The 22311-nt window shown below is 46.3% G+C and overlaps 1 protein-coding gene across 5 annotated transcripts in view; it reads left to right on the top strand.

The window, feature by feature from the left end:
- The window catches only part of LOC142590574 (uncharacterized), a 197943-nt gene that overhangs the window by 157601 nt on the left and 18031 nt on the right, over positions 1–22311 (top strand). For 4 of the 5 annotated variants that reach the window (XM_075702862.1, XM_075702861.1, XM_075702859.1 and 1 more), the window contains 2 exons: positions 11970–12065; positions 19477–19527. In XM_075702862.1, the coding sequence (XP_075558977.1) occupies positions 11970–12065; positions 19477–19527 (147 nt within the window). Of the gene's footprint in view, positions 1–11969; positions 12066–13957; positions 14015–19476; positions 19528–22311 lie in introns of those variants that run through there. The other variant, XM_075702863.1, reaches the window with a different exon arrangement.

Raw genomic sequence — 22311 nt, 5'->3', positions numbered from 1 at the left:
TTCAGGCACTCAGCCGCTCGTATGCAAAACTGTGTATTAATGCTCAAAGGGTTGTAGATCGGACCGACGGAGACGTCCAGTAGGATCCTTTAGGATGAAAGCCAGCATGAGGCATGATGGTCGGTAACAACTGTGAATGTCCTGTTGTACAAGTACAGGCAAAATTTACCTACTGCCAAAACGAGGGCCACGCACTCGCGTTCAGTAATGAAGTAATTGCCCTCCGCTTGGGACAAAATATAGCTGGCGTACGCACTAACACAGTTGCAACCTTGGTGGTGCTGAGCTAAAACAGCGCCGATTCCATGACTGCTGGTATCGGTGCGAACTTCCGTTGGAGCGGTCACGTGAAATAGGGCGAGAACTGGTGATCAGGTTAGTCGCACGGTAAGCTCAACGAATTGAGTAGCTTGTTCCGCACCCCAGACAAAAGCAGCGTCTTTCTTACGAACCCATGTGAGAGGACGTACAACGTTAGCGAAATTACTTACGAACCAGCGGAAGTATGAGAAGAGGCCCACAAATCTTCGAATGGTGCTGGCACAGGTGGCTACGGTGAAATTCTTGATGGCGCGAAATTTGTCCGGATCGGTACGGACGTTGGAACCATCGACGAGCTGCCCGAGCACAATGAATTGCCGGCGACTGAAGCGACATCTTGAATGACTGTGGCATTTTAGATGAATAGAGCACCCTACGCCATCTCGATGCCCGAGCGCAATACCCAGATGAGGGTCTGTGAGAATATCTTCGGGCCGTGCAAGAACTCTTTCGACATACTGATACGAGAGCCACCTAGTCCACTAAGGTCTCACATGTTTTCCGGCGGTGCCACCCTCGCTTCAGGCCATATCTCATTGGCCATTCATTTTCCTCCTTTGAGAAACTGACAAGCTTTGCCCAGCTAATTAAGAAGACGCTCTTTTGACAGCTACACTGCGCCCCGCCAACACCTGCCGATTTGACCTCGAGCCAGCCTGAACCTAGAGGGAGACAAATACTGAGACAGTACCGTGGTATTGACCCCGGCCATGAACTATCTTGGCGGGCCGGGATAGAGAACTAGGTACTTTAGGCCCCATCAACCGCAACTATCCGCAGTGAGGGGGGGGGGGCTGCACGACGAGGGAGGCTCACAAAGATTTCCCCGGCCACCACCCTGTACACTCTGTCAGACCGGCAGTGAAATCCTCTGAACACCCGACGTCCTTCTCATGCTGCTTTAGGCGGCAGGCACCCAGAAGTACATGGAAGATGCATACCAGGTGGGCTCATGCTACAGTTGCGGTCTTTATATACACTACCGGCAGGAGTGTCGTATGGCACCCTAGACTCTGTTTTTCCACCCAATGAAACGGCTACGGCCCGCGGTGGCAATGAGCTCACTAACAATATACACCTGGTTTTAGTGAGAATAAAGATTTCCTATGGCCTACAACGGCAACGCAAGTGTGGTGGTTGAGCTGGCTTACTCAAAGGGGCAGGTATTACTTGCGTGAAGAATAAAAATGAAGGACCAGCTCTCATACAATAATGCACTAAATATGTTGTTTAACAAATTACCTTAGAGTAAAAATTGCAATGTACTACTTGTTGCTGATGAGTTTCTACTTGGAAAAAATATACATTACTGTTACAGTTACCGTTTGTGTCAATTCATGAAACGGTGTCTTGTTATGAAGTGGGCGGAACAACAATCCATTTTTTCCGAAGTCTAAGTACGGAAAATTTTGGTTTGTTAATGATATTGGCTCGACTTTCTATACGAATGCAATAACATTGTCCGATGAATGAAATACAAGCTGCGATTATTCACAAGATCAATATAAACGTAGAGACAATGGTATAAACAAAACGTCCAACTTGCACACAGAATTAAAATGCCCTTCTGGACGTCCTTGCTACAGCTACGCGTCTTCGTCCATTTAGGCAGGCCTGTAACCTTATCTACAAACACCCATATGGCACAGTAGTGTAAAGACGGGTTTTAGTATTAACTTACCCAAATTATCCTGTATATCTTGCATAGGTATATTCTTCAGGCGTTTAAGCTGTACAGTATCCGACAGACATCATATGCGCTGTAAAGATGTCGAGCTAGGTCATAGGTCATTTGTTACAGTTTTACAAACAGAAAACAATAACCTTAAGATATGTGTAATGCCCCATTGGTAGTACACGAGGCATTTCCCTGCTTGATACTGTTTTGTGAACTGGAAGTGCCCCTCATAAAATATTTATTTGAAACAAATAAAGAAGGCCATCCGATGTGGATGCTTCCAACTTCCGATTGCTCGTATTTGCCTCCAGTCTACGCCAAGGAAAATTTCATATTACCACATGTTATTACAGAGTGCGTAAATAATTTCATGGATTTAATCGCCGAGCCCGTTATGCACTAACGATTGCTTTACAAGCAATTTCCGTACATTGGATAAGGCGCAAGCAAGCACATGAAGACGAGGATCGAAGAAGCGCTCGAGTGGATGTTGTTTCGTCATCTCGGCTTATATATACATTTACCTGAATACATTTTCCCTTTTATTTTGCCTAGTCGTAGCCCTGTCACATCTATGGTGGAGGTGTGCCGTGCTAACTGGATAAAACGGAGCTCCGCAGTGACCGCGTCTGGCTCTTCCCACAACGACAGAAAAGACGGTTCCCGACGCAATCCTGGAAACATCAGTGGTTTTCGTCGCCTAGTCACGAGACCCAGACACGTTTTGTTTGACTGATAATGTGAAAATTCAGCAGTGGTTGGCGATCTATCAGCGTGCAAGAAAGAATAACTGAAGGGACGATAAGGTCAAGTTGGCCAACATCCTATTTTATCTACAAGGGACAGCAAGGGTGTGGTTCCAGAATCACGAAGAGGAAATTGGAAGCTGGGTTACCTGCTAGAAAAAGATACCTGCTTTGTTTCGCATGTCTCTTGGTCGAAATATCCCGGCGAAGACGTACATAGCAACACGTGCCGAAACATCGACGGAATTCTACCTGTCTTACATGCAAGATGTGCTGGCCGTCTCCCGCAATGCGGATGATGGTATGACTCAGTCAGAGAAAGTGGAACCCGTCATAAAAGTTATAGCAGATGACGCGTTCAAGCTCCTAATCTGGAAGGACTGTAGCACAGTGGATGCTATCATTGATGAGCGCAAGCGTTCTAAAAATGCCAAAAGCTGACCTATTGACTATCAGTTCTCTCGACCTGCCCACATGGTAGCGATATGGTCATGCTATTGCGCACTTGCCTCACAACTGCTGCTAATCACGGAATACGTCGCAAAGATCACACGACGTGAACTTGAGGCTAAGTCTCTTGCTTCCCTGTGCCCCGATGCCTGTGAATCAAGCTCCACCATGATACTACTTGTTCAAGCCATCGTTCGTCAGGAGCTATCGATTGCTGACCTGGACTGTGTGTGAGCCGTCGCTTCCTCCCGCCTAGCTGACCGTTTCCCATGTTTCTATGCCCAAGGTCAGAGGTTACGTCACCACAATTCGGCCTTGCGGAGGAATGCAGACAGCTGGCCCTGTACTTTGCCTTTTGTGATATTCGCGTACAACTTGTCCCGCCTCTAAACTGCCGGCTTTTGTCCTTTTTGCCTGGTTTGGCCGCCACCCAACGCTGACCTTTGGGACTCTCCTGCCATCAGATACCTGCGCTCCTACAGAATACATCTGCGATACTGCTACTCGCAGTCAAACAGCTCACCAGATTGCACGGCATGGTCTCTCTGTCTCGCAGATATCCAAAAAGCCCGCTATGATGGCCACCACACACCCATTCACTTCTGTCCAGGTTTTTTGGACGTTCTTTTGACGCCGTTCCGCCACGTGGGCCTGTTTTCGAAGCTTTTCTCTGGCTACTCTGGACCTTATACGGTTCTCTGCCAGATCAGTGAAGTCACATGCGCGATTGCCCCTGTAGAAGGTAGCTCGTCATCATCCGTACCACCTAGTTGATCGTGCACATCGCCCGTTTGACGCCCTACTTCTCCGACAACGACCCTTAGCTTACCTAAGCGTCCAAACGGCACTCCCACCGGCGGGGGTCGTATGTTACTAAGCATTGCCGCATGCGAGAAGGCGCAAGCAAGGGATGAATACGAGGTTCGAAGAAACACTCGTCTGCTTGTTCCACCGTCTCAACTTGTTGACATATTGACATACTTGAACTTGTTGAACTTATTGAACTTGTTGACATATATATTGACACGTGTACTTATCTTTATTGAGCGACGACGTTTCGCCGTCTAACAAATGTTATCGCACAGCGCGGGACGCGCCTGCATGTATCCGAAGTTTCTGGAAAGTTATTGATGCTTCTATCCGCTGTCTCTTGTCGCCGAACCTTATGTTATCTGATTTCATCGCATGACGCGAATGGTGTAGAAGTTTGTGGAAGGCACCCGGGTCCCAACGATTAGTCTGGAACATTCGACGGCTGCTGTATGAAAGCCGACGCGCATGACTCTCTGATCATATCTTCGACGATCGCCGACCGTGTTCGTCACTATTGTTGTGCTATAAGTGTAGCCTGTTTTGTGGGCACAGGTTCGCACAATAAAAGTTAGTTTTGTCTTAAACAGTATTACTACTGTGTTCCTCAACGTCACTACCACGTGACAATATTACCTATGTACATTTTTCTTTTTTGCCTAGTCTATTCCCGATCACTAGTGCTCCAGGATTCTCACGCTGTCCACGAATCTCCACGAATTGATCAAGCTGTCTTAAATTCGCAAATTAATTTTAATAGATTATTTTTGAAATTCTTAAGAATGAAGGTGTTTATAAAACACATTAAAAGATAACCAAACAATTTATGTGTGGCTCCACAACGACTCACCATTTCTATTTGTCAAGAATAAATATGCGTCCTGTGCGAAAAACATGCCATGAGAAGATTGGTGAGCTATTTAGTGTTGCCGCGTGCACTCCTGTAGTTTTTTACCGCCCACTTTTGGCGCCGGTTTGTTATAGCGTTTTTGTTATAGCACAGCGATGCGCCAGCGATATCGTACTATTTATGTGTCCTTGAACTTTCGTTAGGCGGGTTCGTCAGAGAAGCATGAAGCGCATGAGGCGCTTAATCCAGGGCTCTTGGAGGAAGTTCTAAATAACGAATGAGTAAGCTGTCGCTCTAGGTCCGACACGCGGCGTTCAAGCTTGCTTCTTCCGCCGCCGACGAGTTTCGTTGCGGGAAAAAGTTCGCCCAATGAACTGCATCAGTTCATTGCTGTTCCACTTATCATTTTAACCTTCTTGCCAATCACCGCTACTACGTGACATTTGTTGGTCGTGCTTGTGCTTCAGAGGACAACCCCAGGAAAAAAAAACACAGCAGCTTGGGCCTCTTTCGTGCCACCACCGACAAGGACCACATCCAAGAAGCAGAAACTGAGGAGCTGCGAAGAAGCCGCCAGTCAGTTTGAGGTTAGGAAGTTGACCTTGCTGTTGCTTTGTGGCCCAGTTTAGGCGACTACAGAAAAGCAAGGACGAGTGCGCACGCTGATGTATCGGCCAATAACCGGAAACGAAGCACGCAGGTGGGTGCCGCGAAGAGGGTACGCGGGAAATACACACGCGTGAAGAGAAAACGGATTAGTGGCGGCACCATAGAAAAGGCACTAGATGGGCTGAAGGGGAACAAGGGCTGAAGGGGAGCGTTCGGAGAGACGGGCGTGAAGATAAAAGTTTGGGGGGGGGGCTGCTTGAGGTCACCGTCAACGCTACTGCCCATGCTCTTCGCAAATGTCCCGTCGACCGTCTCGGTCACGGAAATTGGGCGACGCCACGCTGCCCAGCCCGTATCGTGTTTTTGGCATCCGCGTGCGCCTTCTAAGAAGGCCCGTGAAAACGGCGGTAGCATTAAACTACTTAGCCGGCTACGACCGATGGATGCTTTCAAGCGAACCGGCACACAGCTGCACGGGAGCCAGCTTTCGCACGACTGGCAGGGCAGCCCGCTGTCGGGCGGATATGCAATCAATAAGCCGTGATTTCATGGAAACATTCTCGGCAGCTTGCATGGCGGCCGCTTGCAGGTGAAAAGAGTAAGACATCAGGGGCGGATACTCGCAGCCCAGCGTAGGGGAGAGGGAGGTGGCACGTGTCTTTGAGAAATCCTATCCCGTGGCGTGTTGTAAATAGTGCCACTGTTTCCGCCAATGCCGTTTGCGGCACGAAGGTGGTTGTGCTATTGGTTACACTGATGTGAAGTCGCATATGTGATTGGCTGGTTTGCGACTTCTTTGTACAAATGAGTGCTTAAAAAGTCATGTTTGGTTGTGTGCAAGAGAGCGGAGCTTCGGGCTTGGACTCGGACAGACGCCTCGGCGTTTGAATAAAGCGTCACTTTATCGGACAACGGCTTTTCCTTCGCGCTGCCACCGTGCACTCGAATAATCCAGGGGCGCCGACTTCGGACCTGCAGCACCTTCCCTCCTTGACTAGCGTTGAAGCTACGAGAGGACAAAGAGAAAGGAAATTAACTCCTCCAAAGGCTCCAGCTGCGGCAAGAATTTGGGGCCTTGCCAGTTCGAGTCCATCAGGTCAAGAATGCAACCATCACCATGATGGTGAGCACATCGACTAGCCCAGTCATACTGCAGCAGCCACGGCACTCATCGACCATTTGAATAAGCTGCACCTGGCAGTTCCGAAATAGTGGCTGGAACAATTTGAACGGGTCGCGCCATTCAACAGCTAGTCCGACACGGAGAAGCTCCACAACGTGTATTTCTCATTAGAATAATATCCGAGGTTCTAAAACAACGAAGCGACCCTCACCTCTTGGACAGCGTTCCGCATGAAGCTCATACAGACGTTTACAAACGCCATTCGAACAGAACTCGCTAAACTTTTGCTTGAGACGAGAATGGAATAGGCAACCGAGAGCGTTACGCTCTACGCAGAAGAAATTAAATGTCTCTTTCATGGCGCCAATCCAAGAGGCGCCTGAGAATGAGAAGGTCCGTCACTTCATATGAGCCGCTCGGCAAGAACTCTTCTCCGGCTTATACGTGGTCTTCTAAACAGCGTCGACTGATTAATCACTGATGCAGCTACGATCGAGAAGGCACCAAACATGCGGGGACAATAGTACGAACGCCGCCTAGGCACGGTCCAAACCCATGGCAGGAATTTGAAGTAATTGGGGCGTGCCAGTTTCCACGAACCAGGTCATTACTTTTATGGACTTCAACTCTGCATCCTGCAGTCAAACTTGCATTCTGCGCGAGACAGACAATACGGAGAATCATACGTCATTCACAAGCTCAATAAGTTGCAACGAAAAGGCATAAACCTTTCAGATGGAGCTTTAGAATATATTTACTATTCTAAATTTCAAGCTTTGGCAACAGCACTGTTATTTTTCATTGGTCTTCTTAGAGCTTTGTTTTTCTTTCATTTTGTCTCCTTTATTGATATATTTATTCCATTTTAGTATTTCTTTCCATGGGCACCATTTTCTGCCACTTCTTTTATTCTCTCTTTCAAAGAGCTGGTAGTTCACTGTCCACTAGTGGAGCAGATAATGCCGCCCTCCCCCCAACATCCACGCGCCTTCCATGAAAAAACACACGGCCGGCTGACACACGGTGCTACCTCTCATTCCACGACCAACATCCAATAACGCGCTTTTCTTTTCAATTCCCTACCCCCCTCGCCCTCGCCCAACCGCCTTAGCCCCTCTCCCCTTTAGAGATCCCTACCCATGTACACAACTTTTTTTTTTAGCTGCACGAAAAATTTTAGAGATTGCCTATAGCAAATGGTATGCTATGGTAATACTTTACTGAAGCCCTCGAGATTGTGAGCTTTCACGAAGCAGGCCGTTCCCACGTAGAAATCAGATGGCCAAGCCTCTGGGCTGCATCGTGTGCCTGCTGGAAAACCCAGAGTTGGTCAGCCAGAAGAGGGCTGCGGTGAACCGTCTCCCATCTTCCCGAGCTGTTATCGATGATAGAGAGCGACCGGGCACACCACCATAGCATGTGTTCTAACGTTACTAATTTCTCCACAATCGTGGCTAGAACCATGAGTTTAAGTATCCGGATAGATTTTATGTAAGCGATGGATTGAGATACGTATTCGTTTGTAGTAGACGGAGCGTTGGTGCTTGAGCTCTGTTGAGCCCCGGATGACGAGCGATGTAGGTTCTACGGCTGAGATAGTAGTACTTAGTAATCTCGTTGTAGGTGGAGGGCGTGTCCTTGTTCTCTGGGGAGTCGGCTTCTGATTTGTCGGGCGTAGCGCGATGGGCAAGTTCGCGTGCCGCCCCGTAAGCGGGCTCGTTCAGGTTAGGAGGAGCACCCTCTATCTGATCCTGATGTGTCAGAACCAAATAAATGAAGCGATGCGTCATTGCCTTGCCCCAAGAAGTCGGAGGGCCTGTTTGGAAACAGTGCCTTTTTTTCAAATGCAGATTTGCGAGTCTCGTCCCAGCAGACGCAGCATTGGTAATTCCTTGCCTACCATCGACACTGACGATGTTGAACGCCCGATGTCCCTTACAATAAGCGGTATTCATAAACCTGACCTGTCGCTGGTCACTGAGTATATTCCTGGGGAGGTTGGCGGCCGTTGCATTACTTCTACCGCGATTATCATCGGGGTGCATGTTCCTAGTTATAGACGCGACCGTAATGTTCTCAAGAATGGACGGAAGAACATCAAAGAACTGCCCCGCTATTCTATAGGGGTGATATCAGGGTTCCTGAAGCATGGATCTCCTTGCCTTCGTTGTAGTGTGGCGAGTAAGCTGCGCGTGCTTCTGGACCTCTGCAATCTATCCCACAGTATTATGAATGCCAAGCTGCATTACACGCTCCGTACAATTGTATACGGGTAGCCCGAGAAATTGCCCATAGCAGAAAGCGGAATTCTAACCCTTGATCTAAATTACTCGATAAGGCGGCCATTACTTCTACAAAAACTAAATATTCAATTGAATGTTTACGTATTACGCTAATTACCTTTTGAATTATTTACTCTGTGCCACACATATTATTCTACGAATTGTAGCCGCTGAGTTCTCATGGCGTATCCACGAGGAACGAATACTCTGGACAGCACCAGTTCCGAGGTATAAATTTTCAAAGTCTGACGAAATGCATTTGCGTTCCAGTTAGTTTTTAAGCAACTGCTGTTTTATGCATTGGAACACATGAGCAACTGGAATACCAATGCGCTTCGGTGGGCACATTGCAAATGTTCCTGTCGGAACTGATGCTGCAGAGAAAATTTTTTCCAAGTGAATACGCCTTGCGAACTCAGCGGCTACAATTCGCAGAATCATATATGTGGCGTAAAGAAATTAATAAGAATGATAATTAACTAAATTACATTAATTATTCAAATCAACATTCTGATTTCTCTTGAAAGCATTGGCTTCCTCATCGAGTAATCTACCTCATGGGTTAGAATTGTACTACCTACTATGGGCAATTTTAAAAAAAATTTCGTGCAGCTAAAAAGAAAGAAAAACATCCCGTATACTTTGCCCAGGAAAGCATATGTGTCGCCTTGAAAAAGACAAGTCCGCTAGTCCAAATGTTGGCTACTGCTTTTACCTCGTTTTTGTTTTGTTCATCATGTGTTATATGCCACGTTTATGACATGATATTTATATTCTGCATGAAATAATGAAAGTTCCTCTCGCCCTGCTGTTACGTTCATGTTTATTAGTACAGTTTCTCAGATAATTTTTCATTTATATTTTATTCTTCCTCACCCACGCATAGACTGTATAAAAACAGCTTTTCCGCAGACACAAAGGATACCAATTGTGGAAAGCAGGCCTTGGAACGCACTTCGTTCAACTCAGAGCTAAGTGCAGGCCAGAGTACAGGTGCGCTAAACCTGGTGGGAGGTGGGTTCACAACCTTCAAGGCCGCCCAAAGCTTGCAGCAACTTCAAACAAAGAACAAAGGAACAGTATCCTGGCATCTGCGACCCCTCGCATGCTGCTTGTTAACGCGTCACCCATGTCACCCCTCCCTACTTTCCATTGGTAACGGATTTCGTCTTTCCTCCCTGTGGACAACACTGAATTGGGACCTGTTGACGTGCAGTTTATTCACAAACTACCTACCTCGATGGCTTTCCATTGGTTCTTTTTCTACAGTGCCACGGTATGTACGAGTAACTTTGCGCTCCTATTATTGCACCACTACGGGCGCGCACGTTTCCATCCATGGTTCTCTTCGTTGACTTTGACATTAGCCGAAGCCCGTGTTAATATTCATGACGCCATTAAATATAGGCGTGCTAGTGCTCATCGAAAATATTTTTTTAATACCACTGTTTGTACGCGCACGTTTGTAAGACTGTATTCACGTTGGTATTTCCTGTCAGGTTTCTTTCTTTTTACGGAGAAAAAGTATTAATTTGAATTCTGTGTGCTTGCAATCGCGCTCTTTATGAAGGTTGCACCCCGGCCGAATCGTCAGTAAAGTTTTTATTTTGCCTACGTGTTTCATTTCTTGGAAGCATTTCTGTGCCCGTTCCTGGGATTCCATGCTATATATATATATATATATATATATATATATATATATAATGATTATTTCCTGTGCTTTGAATGAACCAACAGCAAGCGCGTTTCATAACCTTGCACGCTGCCTGAAAAGTAGTGTTGTTAAGCGCACCTGTATTTGTATTCAGCCTAACGAAAGCGAAAGTTGCTACTGCAAACCTCATCACGAATAGTTGCCTCATGGGCATCTCTGATGTGCGCCGAACTTTTATTCAAATAGCTTATTAGATTCAGCGAATACCACGATTTGCATTAATTTCATCAGCTGTTCTTTATGGGCCTCTTCGTGTGTGCTCTTTCTTGGCCAATAACCTATATTACATATGCCACAAAATGATTGAAATGGTGCACAACTCTTATATGCAAGTATATATCAGTCGTATTTGTGTTTAAAAGCACCTGCGATTGCTATTTTATCTCTCACAAAGCACTGAAATATTCTTCGCGATCTCGACATCGCTGCTCCGGTTACTCATATTGCGCATCCGCATGAATTGGTGCTTACATTTCCACTTTGCTTGTCAGCAGTGCACTGCATATCAGCATAGCATTTAAGATATGCTCTCTGCATTGCATGCCAATGGATATTACACGATATCACGCGTTTCGTAATGTGAAAATGCCGACAATTGAAGAATTTCGGGTGCTAACATAGCATTAAGGTAAATGCTTTATTAAAGCTTCCCTTCAGGTTGACTGCAGAAATTTTGTTGGACGTGCATATTCATTTTGCCTTCTGCTCTGCTTGTTTTATTTCTGTTTCGTTTGTTATTTCCTGCCATAAATATTTACGGTATCTAATAATAATATTTGGGGTTTTACGTGCCAAAACCACTTTCTGATTATGAGGCACGCCGTAGTGGAGGACTCCGGAAATTTTGACCACCTGGGGTTCTTTAACGTGCACCTAAATCTAAGCACACGGGTGTTTTTCGCATTTCGCCCGCATCGAAATGCGGCCGCCGTGGCCGGGATTCGATCCCGCGACCTCGTGCTCAGCAGCCGAACACCATAGCCACTGAGCAACCACGGCGGGTATTTACGGTATCTAACTGAAACAGTTGGCTCTATGTTGAGAATAGCTCCTGGCGTGTTGATAAGCGCCATGAATGAAACGCGTTTCCTGTTTTCGCAGCGCGTTTCCGTCATGCAATTATGTTCTTACGTGACATACAGATGAAGCCTACTACTTTAACAGTTTCTTGTAAGCAGCTACTTTTTCTCGAACTACCTAGTCTGACCTAAGCCGAGCTATATTCCCATTACTAGGAAGCAATGAACATTATTGAGCTTACATTCCGTTCGCGAAATTTAAGGAATCAAAAGGGATTCTTCTAACAGCTTTTGCAAAGAACCAGTTTCCTCACTTTTGAAGAATTATTGTGCTAACCAACAGTTGTCACTTATCTCACCTCTGCAGATGATGGCACGCTAGACAACGACATATCCAGAATATATCAGATATTCTTTGCAAACGACGGCTGCTTTATTATGGGTACGCCGCTGAAGAAAACACGTAAGTAGCTATAGCTAATTTGGCGTACATATACCCGTATAAACTGTGGCCACATCGATATTTCTGGTGTTTCAAAAAACTGCTGTCATATGCTGTTCTGGCTTTGCCATTAACCGATTTCTGCAGCTGATTGCATTGGAAGAACAGCTTGATTAGATAGGCAGCTTTAGTTATGCTCACATACACTTATTCGAGGACTCTAATATCGAAGTAATATGGATAGCAGAGTCATTTTCATTCGGCTGTGTTACGCAGGTATACTCAGTCGGACGGCAAGTTTACGTCCCCGTAGAGTTACTCTTTAGATTACCGCTCCCCGAAGACTACTGTACGCTTTGGCTAATGAGATCATGGCGTTGATGCAATCGCGAATTCGTGCTAACGGCGACATGAGAGCATAAAGACGCTGGTGGCATCACAACAAAGGGTTGGAGAATGCAGAAAAGTTGCACTCTGACATCATAAAATCGGTGAGACCACGCATTCACAATGAATACTGTATGATGACGACAAGAATGGTATGAATACGGCATCATAAAGTGCCCCCCTCCTCTTCCCCGCGCGCGGCTGAGAAATGACAACGTATTGGCGGCGACGGAAAGAGGATGATGACGTTACGACAGTGGTGTGATGGCGACAAAATGACCACACCGGGAAAATAAGGCAATGAAGATGGTGAAAAAATGACCATTGAATAATAGTGAAATATGTCCACGATGGCAGAGAAGCGACGAAACAGCGTCAGCGACGTTTGTATTTTGTACTTCATGTCTACTCAGCCACCACCGTTCATGGGCCATCTCGGGTTCCCTAGACTGGTGTCCGTTTGCAGCCCGCCTGATGCCAGACTGCACCTTCTTTATACACACACACACACACACACACACACACACACACACACACACACACACACACACACACACACACACACACACATATATATATATATATATATATATATATATATATATATATATATATATATATATATATATATATGTGTGTGTGTGTGTTACTTCAAGCACGCTATAACAACCGCCAGAAAAACAAACAATACGAACCAAACTGTAAACGGCCAGTGTGGCCTTTCTTTCATGCAGCAGTTATGAGGCCGTTTTTACAGTGAAGCCGCATACCGCTAGCCCTTTCGTCCGTCGGTCACCTGTGCGCAGAATCTCCTCCGGATCAACCCCATTCGGATGCGCAAAAAAAAGAGAGGCGCACAATTGGCAGCGACAATAATGACGTCGTTGCTCTCCGTCGAAACGGAGCACGCGCGCAGCAGCTTTTCTCCCGCTGCAAAATAAGTGGGCAACGCGTCATGAGCACTCCTGAGCAGCAGGTATACCTGCAGACCAATACCTGCTGAGCAGCAGGTAATTGATCAGCAACGCCGCGAGTAGAACCGCGAACAAGCTCGGCTACGCCGTGCGGATGCTTCAGGCAGGGCGCAAGAACATGCGCTGTAGCTGAGCGCAAGCAGCAACTGCGTACCGAGGATCTACCAGCCTACCAAGCCGTCGTTTAATAAACCATCGAGATTCATCATCATCATCAGCCTGATTACGCCCTCTGCAGGGCTAAGGCCTCTCCCATACTCCTCCAAATACCCCGGTCACGTACTAATTGTGGCGATGTTGTCCATGCAAACTTCTTAATCTTATCCGCCCACCTAACTTTCTGCCGCCCCCTGCTACACTTGCCTTCCCTCGCAATGCAGTCCGTAACCATTATGGACCATCGGTTATCTTACCTCCTCATTACATATCCTGCCCATGCCGCTTTCATTTTCTTGATTTCAAATAACATGTCATTAACTCGCGTTTGTTCCCGCATCCAATGTGCTCTTTTCTTATCGCTTAACGTTACACCGATCATTCTTCTTTCCATAGCTCGCTGCGTCGTCCTCAATTGAGATAGAACCCTATTTCGCAAGCCACCAGGTTTCTGCCCCGTACGTGAGTACTGGTAAGACACAGCTGTAATACACATTTCTCTTGAGGGATAATGACAACCTGTTGTTCATGATCTGAGAATGCCTGCCAAATGCACCCGAGCCCTTTCTTATTCTTCTGATTATTTCAGTCTCATGATCCGGATCAGCGGTCACTACCTGTCCAAAGTAGATGTATTCCCCTACCACTTCGAGTGCCTCGGTAACGTATTGTAAACTGCTGTTCTCTTCCGAGACTGTTATACTTTAGCTTTCTGCAGATTAATTTTTAGACCAACCCTTCTGCTTTACCTCTCCAGGTCAGTGAGCATGGGTTGCAATTTATCCTCTAATTACTTAAGTGATATTGCGCGTCATAAAAAAACGACACGGACGTGAAAGAAGACGACACACCAAGCGCGAACTTTCAACTAAGTTTATTGTGCCACTGCGTCATTTTACACATGGCAGGCAACGTGGATCGCGCATGCGCTTACAAGGAAATGAAGTGCGAAGTCATGTAACATGGTTACGTGTCATGTGACGCCGCGTCCAAGTAACGCAATTCTTTTTCTGTGAGAGCCAGAGACGGGAAGCTAACACACGCATCACCCAATTTCGCGATCATCTGCGCTTCAGATATCTCACGGATGAGCTGCGTTCTGCCACGGGAAACAATCGTGCATTGATCATCAAGAGGCTTGCTCCTCAAGAGTTTGAAGGGGGACTATAGTCCCCCTTCAAACTACTCATGAGATGCCGGTGGATAGGTCTCTCCGTTTTCTTGATCGTCGCCTGAACTTTCAGGACAGCCACACGTGTTGGTCGTATGAGCCGCGAGCCAACAAACCACTTCTGCCGTATACGTCCGCACATTCTAAGCTTGTTAAGCGGGCCATTATCAGTTTGTGCTTCAAGAATGCCCTTAGCAAGTCTTGCTGTCATGTTGTGGACGCAAGCTTAGCAGCGCAAACTTTGCGGTTGTCCCTGGCTGGATATCCTAGGGTGGTGCTAGTGTCTGTCGCGGAACGCATCTTAAGATAAACGCGATCCAGCACGCAGAAGTCAGTTGCCGATGCCCCTCCTGGCATACGCCCTAAAGTAAGTGTCATACCATACATGCACGGGATATCCCACAACTTGAAAAAGATTGCCCAAAGGGCGAACGTAAGAGTTGTTTTTTCTGCTCCTGACAAGCTCGGCAAGCTTTGCAGGCTGACTGATCCAAATGCAGTCCCTTCCGATAAGTGCAGAAAGCATCACCGAAAAAAGTTTGTCGAGTGTGTACACCGGGTGGTGTACAACCTCCCGCTTTCATGTGGGAAGAAATATATCGGACAAACTGGGCGTTGCCTCAATGATCGGCTCCGCTAACACAGCAACAATGTAAAAAACGGCTCTGGTGGTTTCTTGGCGATCCACTGTCGCGATCATGTGTGCAAGCCTCTTGAGGATCAATGCACGATTGTTTCCCGTGGCAGAACGCAGCTCATCCGTGAGATATCTGAAGCGCAGATGATCGCGAAATTGGGTGATGCGTGTGTTAGCTTCCCGTCTCTGGCTCTCACAGAAAAAGAATTGCCTTACTTGGACGCGGCGTCACATGACACGTAACCACGTTACATGACTTCACACTTCATTTCCTTGTAAGCGCATGCGCGATCCACGTTGCCTGCCATGTATAAAATGACGCAGTGGGACAATAAACTTAGTTGAAAGTTTGCGCTTGGTGTGTCGTCTTCTTTCACGCCCGTGTCGTTTTTTTATGTCGCGCAATATCATTTAAGCAATGGATTACCAACTTGCCCGCAATGCTGCTCTCATTATCCTCTAAGTTACTAAGCAAGGCAATATCATCAGCGAATCGCTAGTTACTAGGGTATTCTCCATTGACACTTTTTCCCAATTCTACCCAATCCAGGTCTCTGAACACCTCCTGTAAATACGTTGTGAATTCCATTGGAGAGATCGTATCTCCCTGCCCGACGCCTTTCTTTATTGGGATTTTGTTGCTTTTCTTTATGGAGGACTATGGTGGCTGTAGAGCCGCTATAGATATCTTTCAGTATTTTCACATACGGCTCGTCTACAGCCTGATTCAGTAATTCCTCCATGACTGCTTAGATGTCGACAGAATCAAACGATTTGTCGTATTCAATGAAATCTATATATAAGGGTTTGTTATATTCCGCACATTTCTCCATCACCTGATTGATAGCGTGAATATAGTCTATTGCTGAGTAGCCTTTACGGAATCCTGCCTTCTCCTTTGATTGACAGAAGTCTAAGGTGTTCCTGATTCTATTTGCGATTACCTTAGTAAATACTTTGTGACAGTAAGCTGATTGGTCTATAATTTTTCAAGTCTTTGGCGTCCCCTCTCTTATGGATTAGGATTATGTTAGCGTTCTTCAAAGATTCCGGTACGCTCGAATTCACGAGGCATTGCGTATACCGGGCGGCTACTTTTTCTAGAACAATCTGCCCACCATTCTTCAACAAATCTGCTGTTACCTGATCCTCCCCAGCCGCCTTCCTCCTTTGCATAGCTCCCAAGGCTTTCTATACTTCTTCCGGCGTTACTTGTGGGATTTCATATTCCTCTAGACATCTCGATTCCATTATCGTCGTGGATGCCACTGGTACTGTATAAATATCTATAAAACTGCTTACCCACTTGAACTTGTAATCAGGCCGGTTGTCGGTGAAGAACAACGTTTATTGCCAGTCGGACGCGGGTATATATAGGAACAGGAGCGTGACATCACAAGTCACGATGCCGCGTTGCTGGCAGCTCTGCCACATCTTCCCTTTCTTTATAAACAAGTAGTTCAACGTTTCTTAGGCAATGGGTGCAGACAGGGCTTGCGACGTTGCCGTGTGCTTCGTCGTAGCTCTGGAAAAGGTGGTTCGACGTCTGAGACTACAAACTCTAGAGGACCGTGCGGTTGTGAAGCCACGTCGCGTAGATGCTCTCGGGTCCGCCTGATCTCGGGTCCGCCAGATGAGATTTCGACGATTGCCAATCGTGGTCGCCGCTGTGGCTATCGCTGTTTTGCGTGTAACTTGCTTTTCTGGCCACAAGTTCCCGCAACAAAAGTTACATTCGTCATTTACAGATTTGCAGCTGTATCATTCACCGTCGCTACTACATGACCGTATTGATGAAGAAGCCTTTATTTACAATTGGTAGTTTCTCTGGAGAGATGTCACTTGCCACCGAGTAATATCGACTCAAGCTACTGTGAAACACACTTTTTACACGCTGTGGTGGGCATTCTCAGATAACTATTGTCTTCAGGATCGCCTCATTTTGCTTTTACGCCCACTGGCCAAGTTAGGCCATGACCATGACGGCACGACAACTGTATGACATGGGACATGTTAGCTTTATTAGTCCAATTGGAATAGGAGGGCTGGCCAGAAAGCGTTGCTGCGGTTTGAGTGTACAAATAAAATATGCTGCCGCGAAGGCGATAGAGGCCATGAACCTAGATCGCCATATTCGGCGATAAAATACGTGCGTCTGCATCAACGTTTTTTTTTTCAGCCCAATGCGTTCGCTAGATCGCCCATGACCATACGAGCCACGAGGACTGCACACGCCCCTAGGTTCCAGCACGCCAGTTTATCTTCATGTCAAGAGCTGAACACGGGAAATCGCAGGATCCGCTACTTAAAACTATCTCCGCCATATGTCGGGCCGTGTGTTGCGGCGCTGCTATTTGCAGGCGGAGTTTTAACTCTATTTGCTCAAAGAAACTGGTCGTGGTCATGGCGGTGACAAGATGTGCGTGCAAGATTTAGCCGCAGTAGGGACCTCAACTCTGTAAATGACATAATTCGAGTGCGTTTCAGTGCGCCTTCTACTGGTCCAATGGTGTAATCAGGAAAATAACGCGCCCAGTACACCACTGCTCAAGGTGCACTTTGATTAGGTGCGCTGCGTGTAATGTCGCTGGTAACACCAGTGTGACAGTTAAAAGTGCGGACGGTATCTAGGGCCACACGCTCACGCGTTGTTATAACAGATGTGAGATATGTGCATGAGCGCTCCTAGATTGGTCTCGTTATTAGAAAGCACAAATTGCAGGCACGTAACAATTTGTTGATATCCAAGTATAGGAATGTTATTTTTAATCATTAATTTACTGCGCGAATCACGCTTCTTAAGCTCTGCAAGAACTAAACGCTCAGTTGATCTTTAAACTATTTCAATTCCATTCCGAGCTGTCGGCATGATGCGCTGAAAGGACCTGTGGACGGACATGTGGATCTCAAACGAGTGTTCGTGATGATCGCCTCCTAAGTATTTGGAAAGTTATCAAGACGAACCCTTGTATTCGTTCACTTACTCCGGCGGATTTTTGTTACTGCAGTACGCATTTCAAGGCACTTATTTTTCTTTGTCATATGATATATACTGTTTTTTATCAGGGAAAAATAAAACAAATCCATTCTGGGCCCATCTCACCATTACCGTCGGGTAATGCGATTAACATTTAAGGAATGTAGGAATATCGCCACACACCACATTGACACGTGTATTTGTTTATCCGGTGACGGCGTTTCATCTAACAAATGTTATAGCTGAGCGCAGGGCGTGCCTGCAGCTATCGCAAGTTACTGGAACGTTATTGATGCTTCTACCCGTTGTCTGTCATCACGGAACCTTGTGAAATCTGATGGCGTGTGTGGGCGACGCGAACTGTGAAGAACTTTCACGAAGACAGGCGGGCAACAGTGATTACACTGGTACCTTCGATGACTTATGTATAAAAGCCGACGCGCTTGACCAGCAGATGAGATTTCGACGATTGCCAATCGTGTTCGCCGCTGTGACTATCGCTGTTTTGCGTGTAACTTGCTTTTCTGGCCACAAGTTCCCGCAACAAAAGTTACATTCGTCATTTACAGATTTGCAGCTGTATCATTCACCGTCGCTACTACATGACCGTATTGATGAAGAAGCCTTTATTTACAATTGGTAGTTTCTCTGGAGAGATGTCACTTGCCACCGAGTAATATCGACTCAAGCTACTGTGAAACACACTTTTTACACGCTGTGGTGGGCATTCTCAGATAACTATTGTCTTCAGGATCGCCTCATTTTGCTTTTACGCCCACTGGCCAAGTTAGGCCATGACCATGACGGCACGACAACTGTATGACAGAGAATTGCAGGTGGTAGAATTGATTCCATGCATAGTTAAATGATATTGGTGTCGCTATACGGGACCCTAAAAGAAGGCATCTCTTCGCCTAGACAAGAAAAACATTGTTATAGGGTAACGATGCTTTCACATTCATTTACCATGTATTCCCACATATTTATTGTTCGTATAATCTTTTAACTATTCTAATAAACCTTCGGAATAGAATTCAGCGGCATTGTGACCGTCCTAAATATTTGTTTCTTCTGTAACATGAAATAACTTTCATCACAAAATAATGACACGCGTGTTTCCTTTTTTACAGGTCCCTTTAATATATCGCAAATAACATATGGCAACTTTCAAAAGCCACCAGGTGATTTCGAGATATGTTTATACCAGCAGTGCAAATTTTTGGTCTAGTTGGTTCGTTGCATCAAATTAAGTCATAGCGCTGGATCTTAACATGGACATGAAAGACGGCAGGACATGCGCCGCCAGGACATGCGCTAAATAGCGCACGCCCTGTCGTCTTTCATGTCCGTGTCATGATCCAGCGCTATGACTTGAAATGTTTGTGCCAGCTCGCTTTTTATTACCTTTACTAGAACCCTTGCTAGCATGAAGCTGTGTGCAACTTGTCGGACAGATTATATGTTCCTTCCGTTGGATAGAAAATTCACCTACTGTACCATGCAGTGCTAACTTCTTCGTAACGGTCTTAGTTCTGTCTGGTAACATGTGTAGGAATATGTTGTTTGATACATATATGCCAGTTATCATAACGTCCTGACTATTTGATGGACTATGATTTGTCTCACGGTAGGGTATGTGAACCACAGGAGTTCTCATCAATTCGTACAGCACAGATGGGTAAATTAATGATTAATTGCATTACTCAAATTGGCTGTCATGTGTGTATCTTATGTTGTATATTCTCCTTACACATGCCGCATAGCCGATTCATACAGCTCTTGAAAATAATTTCAATCAGTGTTATATATTCTCTGGAATCATTACTACGTTGAGAAATTATGAAGCATTTTTTTTCGCAACTAAATTACAAGCGGAATGTAATATTATTAGACGCAATCTGTGTTTGTGTTGGCTTACTTTGCATAATAACGACAAACTACTTTACGACTAAGTTTATGATCTGTAGAATACAGCTTCTTACGTCATCCATAAATTGTAAAATTACACTTGACGAATGTCGTCATGATAATCTCTATAAGTACGTTTCGCAACGTCATGGTATTCTGTGTATTTAAAGGAGATGTAGTCAGAGCTCTGAAGAAATTAGCGTAGCTGATGTTTGAAAATAGGAATTCTTAGACTTTGTATACCCTAAGTTACAGGATGCAAATTGCCGGCTTACATATTATTATATTAATACATAAATATAAAAGAGCTCAAGGGAGCACAAATGAATAGCAGGGCGTCGCGCTTCCCGTGTGCAAATGTTCTTCTCAGCATCCAAACAGGTATGCTAAAGCAAAATCTAAACCTGCCTATTATTTGGGGTTTAGGATGATATATTGTGCATAAAGAGTCCCTATGCTAATAATTATGATGTACCATCATCTTCATTCAACTGTGCAGAAGAAATGATCGGCTTGTGCTTTTCTTTGTAACAAGTGCATGGATATCACACACTTCGCAAGCTTGAGAAGTCAAAGAGCCATTAGCATGTTCCGTGTAACACTGTCTACATAAATACTGAAATCCGGACATTCTCTAGGACGTACACTTCTTTGGGACACAGCGGTATATGAAATAAAACTTGACAGGTCAGTTCCCATGCATAATTGTACATATGAAATGAAAAGCAGGAGTCAACATTCTCAACTGAAAATTTTCAAAACCAGGGCAGCCTATTTTAGACTGTGTTTATGCTTTCTATATTGCTTTCTTTCGGAGTGCGCTTTTCTGCAGTTGTAAATAAAGTAAAAAAAAGATGACTGATGCAGGATTTGCTGAAACCTTCCATTACAATAGTTAAGCAATAAATGAGAGGAACTGTAATCCTGCATATCTTGACCATAACATTATCAAGAGAATCATTCCAGTTTCCGATAGAAGATATACGGATTTTAGCGGTCCTTTGAGATTTGAGCTGTGAGTATTGTGCCATGGCGGTACGTGCTGACCGAACCGGCAAACAGCAGAAGTCTGCGATACCAACGCTGCACGCCTTTGACGCGCAGATACCCATCGGATGACGCGTTGCACCTGGTGCACCTGGTGCGCTAGCGGCACAGCAGTGTTCCCTTTCGCCAACTCCGTCAACGTCTTCTAGATAGCACACGCCCTGTGTACCCTGTGGGGCTTCAGGCTAACGTGCCTGGGCCCGGCTAGCTAATGTCTCAGGAAACACGTAGCTCGTCCCCACTCAGCAGCGCACGCAAAGGGGCGGCGCGGTGGGTTCGCTGACTCACCGGCAAGGCGTAGAGACGACTTCAGCCGTGGTTCCAAAGAATGGGGGTTTGTTCCCTGTTATGTACAAAATGCGCGTACACTAGAGCAAAACGGCACTAGGGTTTAGCAGCAGCAGACTACGGGTGAAAGCTCCCAGGTAGTGTGCTCCGCCACGCTGGCTCTTGCGAATAGGTCCGCCACACAGAAGGGGGCCCCCTTGTTCAGAGGGGCGCGGGACCAAGTGCGTCCGCACGTCCTACAGCCAAGTGCACCGAAAGTCAATCCGTCAGGCGAAAGCGCCCACGTACCTCCGATGCTGAAGGAGAGAGAAGCCTAAGAGAGGGCGAGAGGGGCCCGCTCCTCAGGCACTGTTCCTATGCGCGGCGCACGGCTTAACGTGAGCCGTACGCGCAAGCAGCAGGCTCCGCGTGGCGTCGGCACCAGCGGCCGCTGGGAATGTAATTACGCTATCAAAAATAAGGCTGTAACTGCGTATCCGCAGCGACCGCGAGGGCGAATGGCCCAAGTTGCGCGTGAACAGGAGATATGGATCCAAAAGGGGTCCTCACAACCCCCCTCCTGAAGACTCGGGCCGGCCCATAAGGTAGCCGACCGGAATCAAAGGCGAAGCTGACGTCTCACTTGTTTTATTACCTTAAGCGAGAATATCGAAGTCGAGACTCTCTCCAGGCGGGTCGGTGTCCCCGGCTCGGGGCGGAAGGACAGAGGTGTTGAGGGGCGC

Source organism: Dermacentor variabilis, chromosome 8, assembly GCF_050947875.1.
Source record: "Dermacentor variabilis isolate Ectoservices chromosome 8, ASM5094787v1, whole genome shotgun sequence".
In the NCBI taxonomy this organism is placed as follows: Eukaryota; Metazoa; Arthropoda; class Arachnida; order Ixodida; family Ixodidae; genus Dermacentor; species Dermacentor variabilis.
Note: the sequence above shows the minus strand (reverse complement) of the source record. Positions and strands in the feature narration are given on the sequence as shown.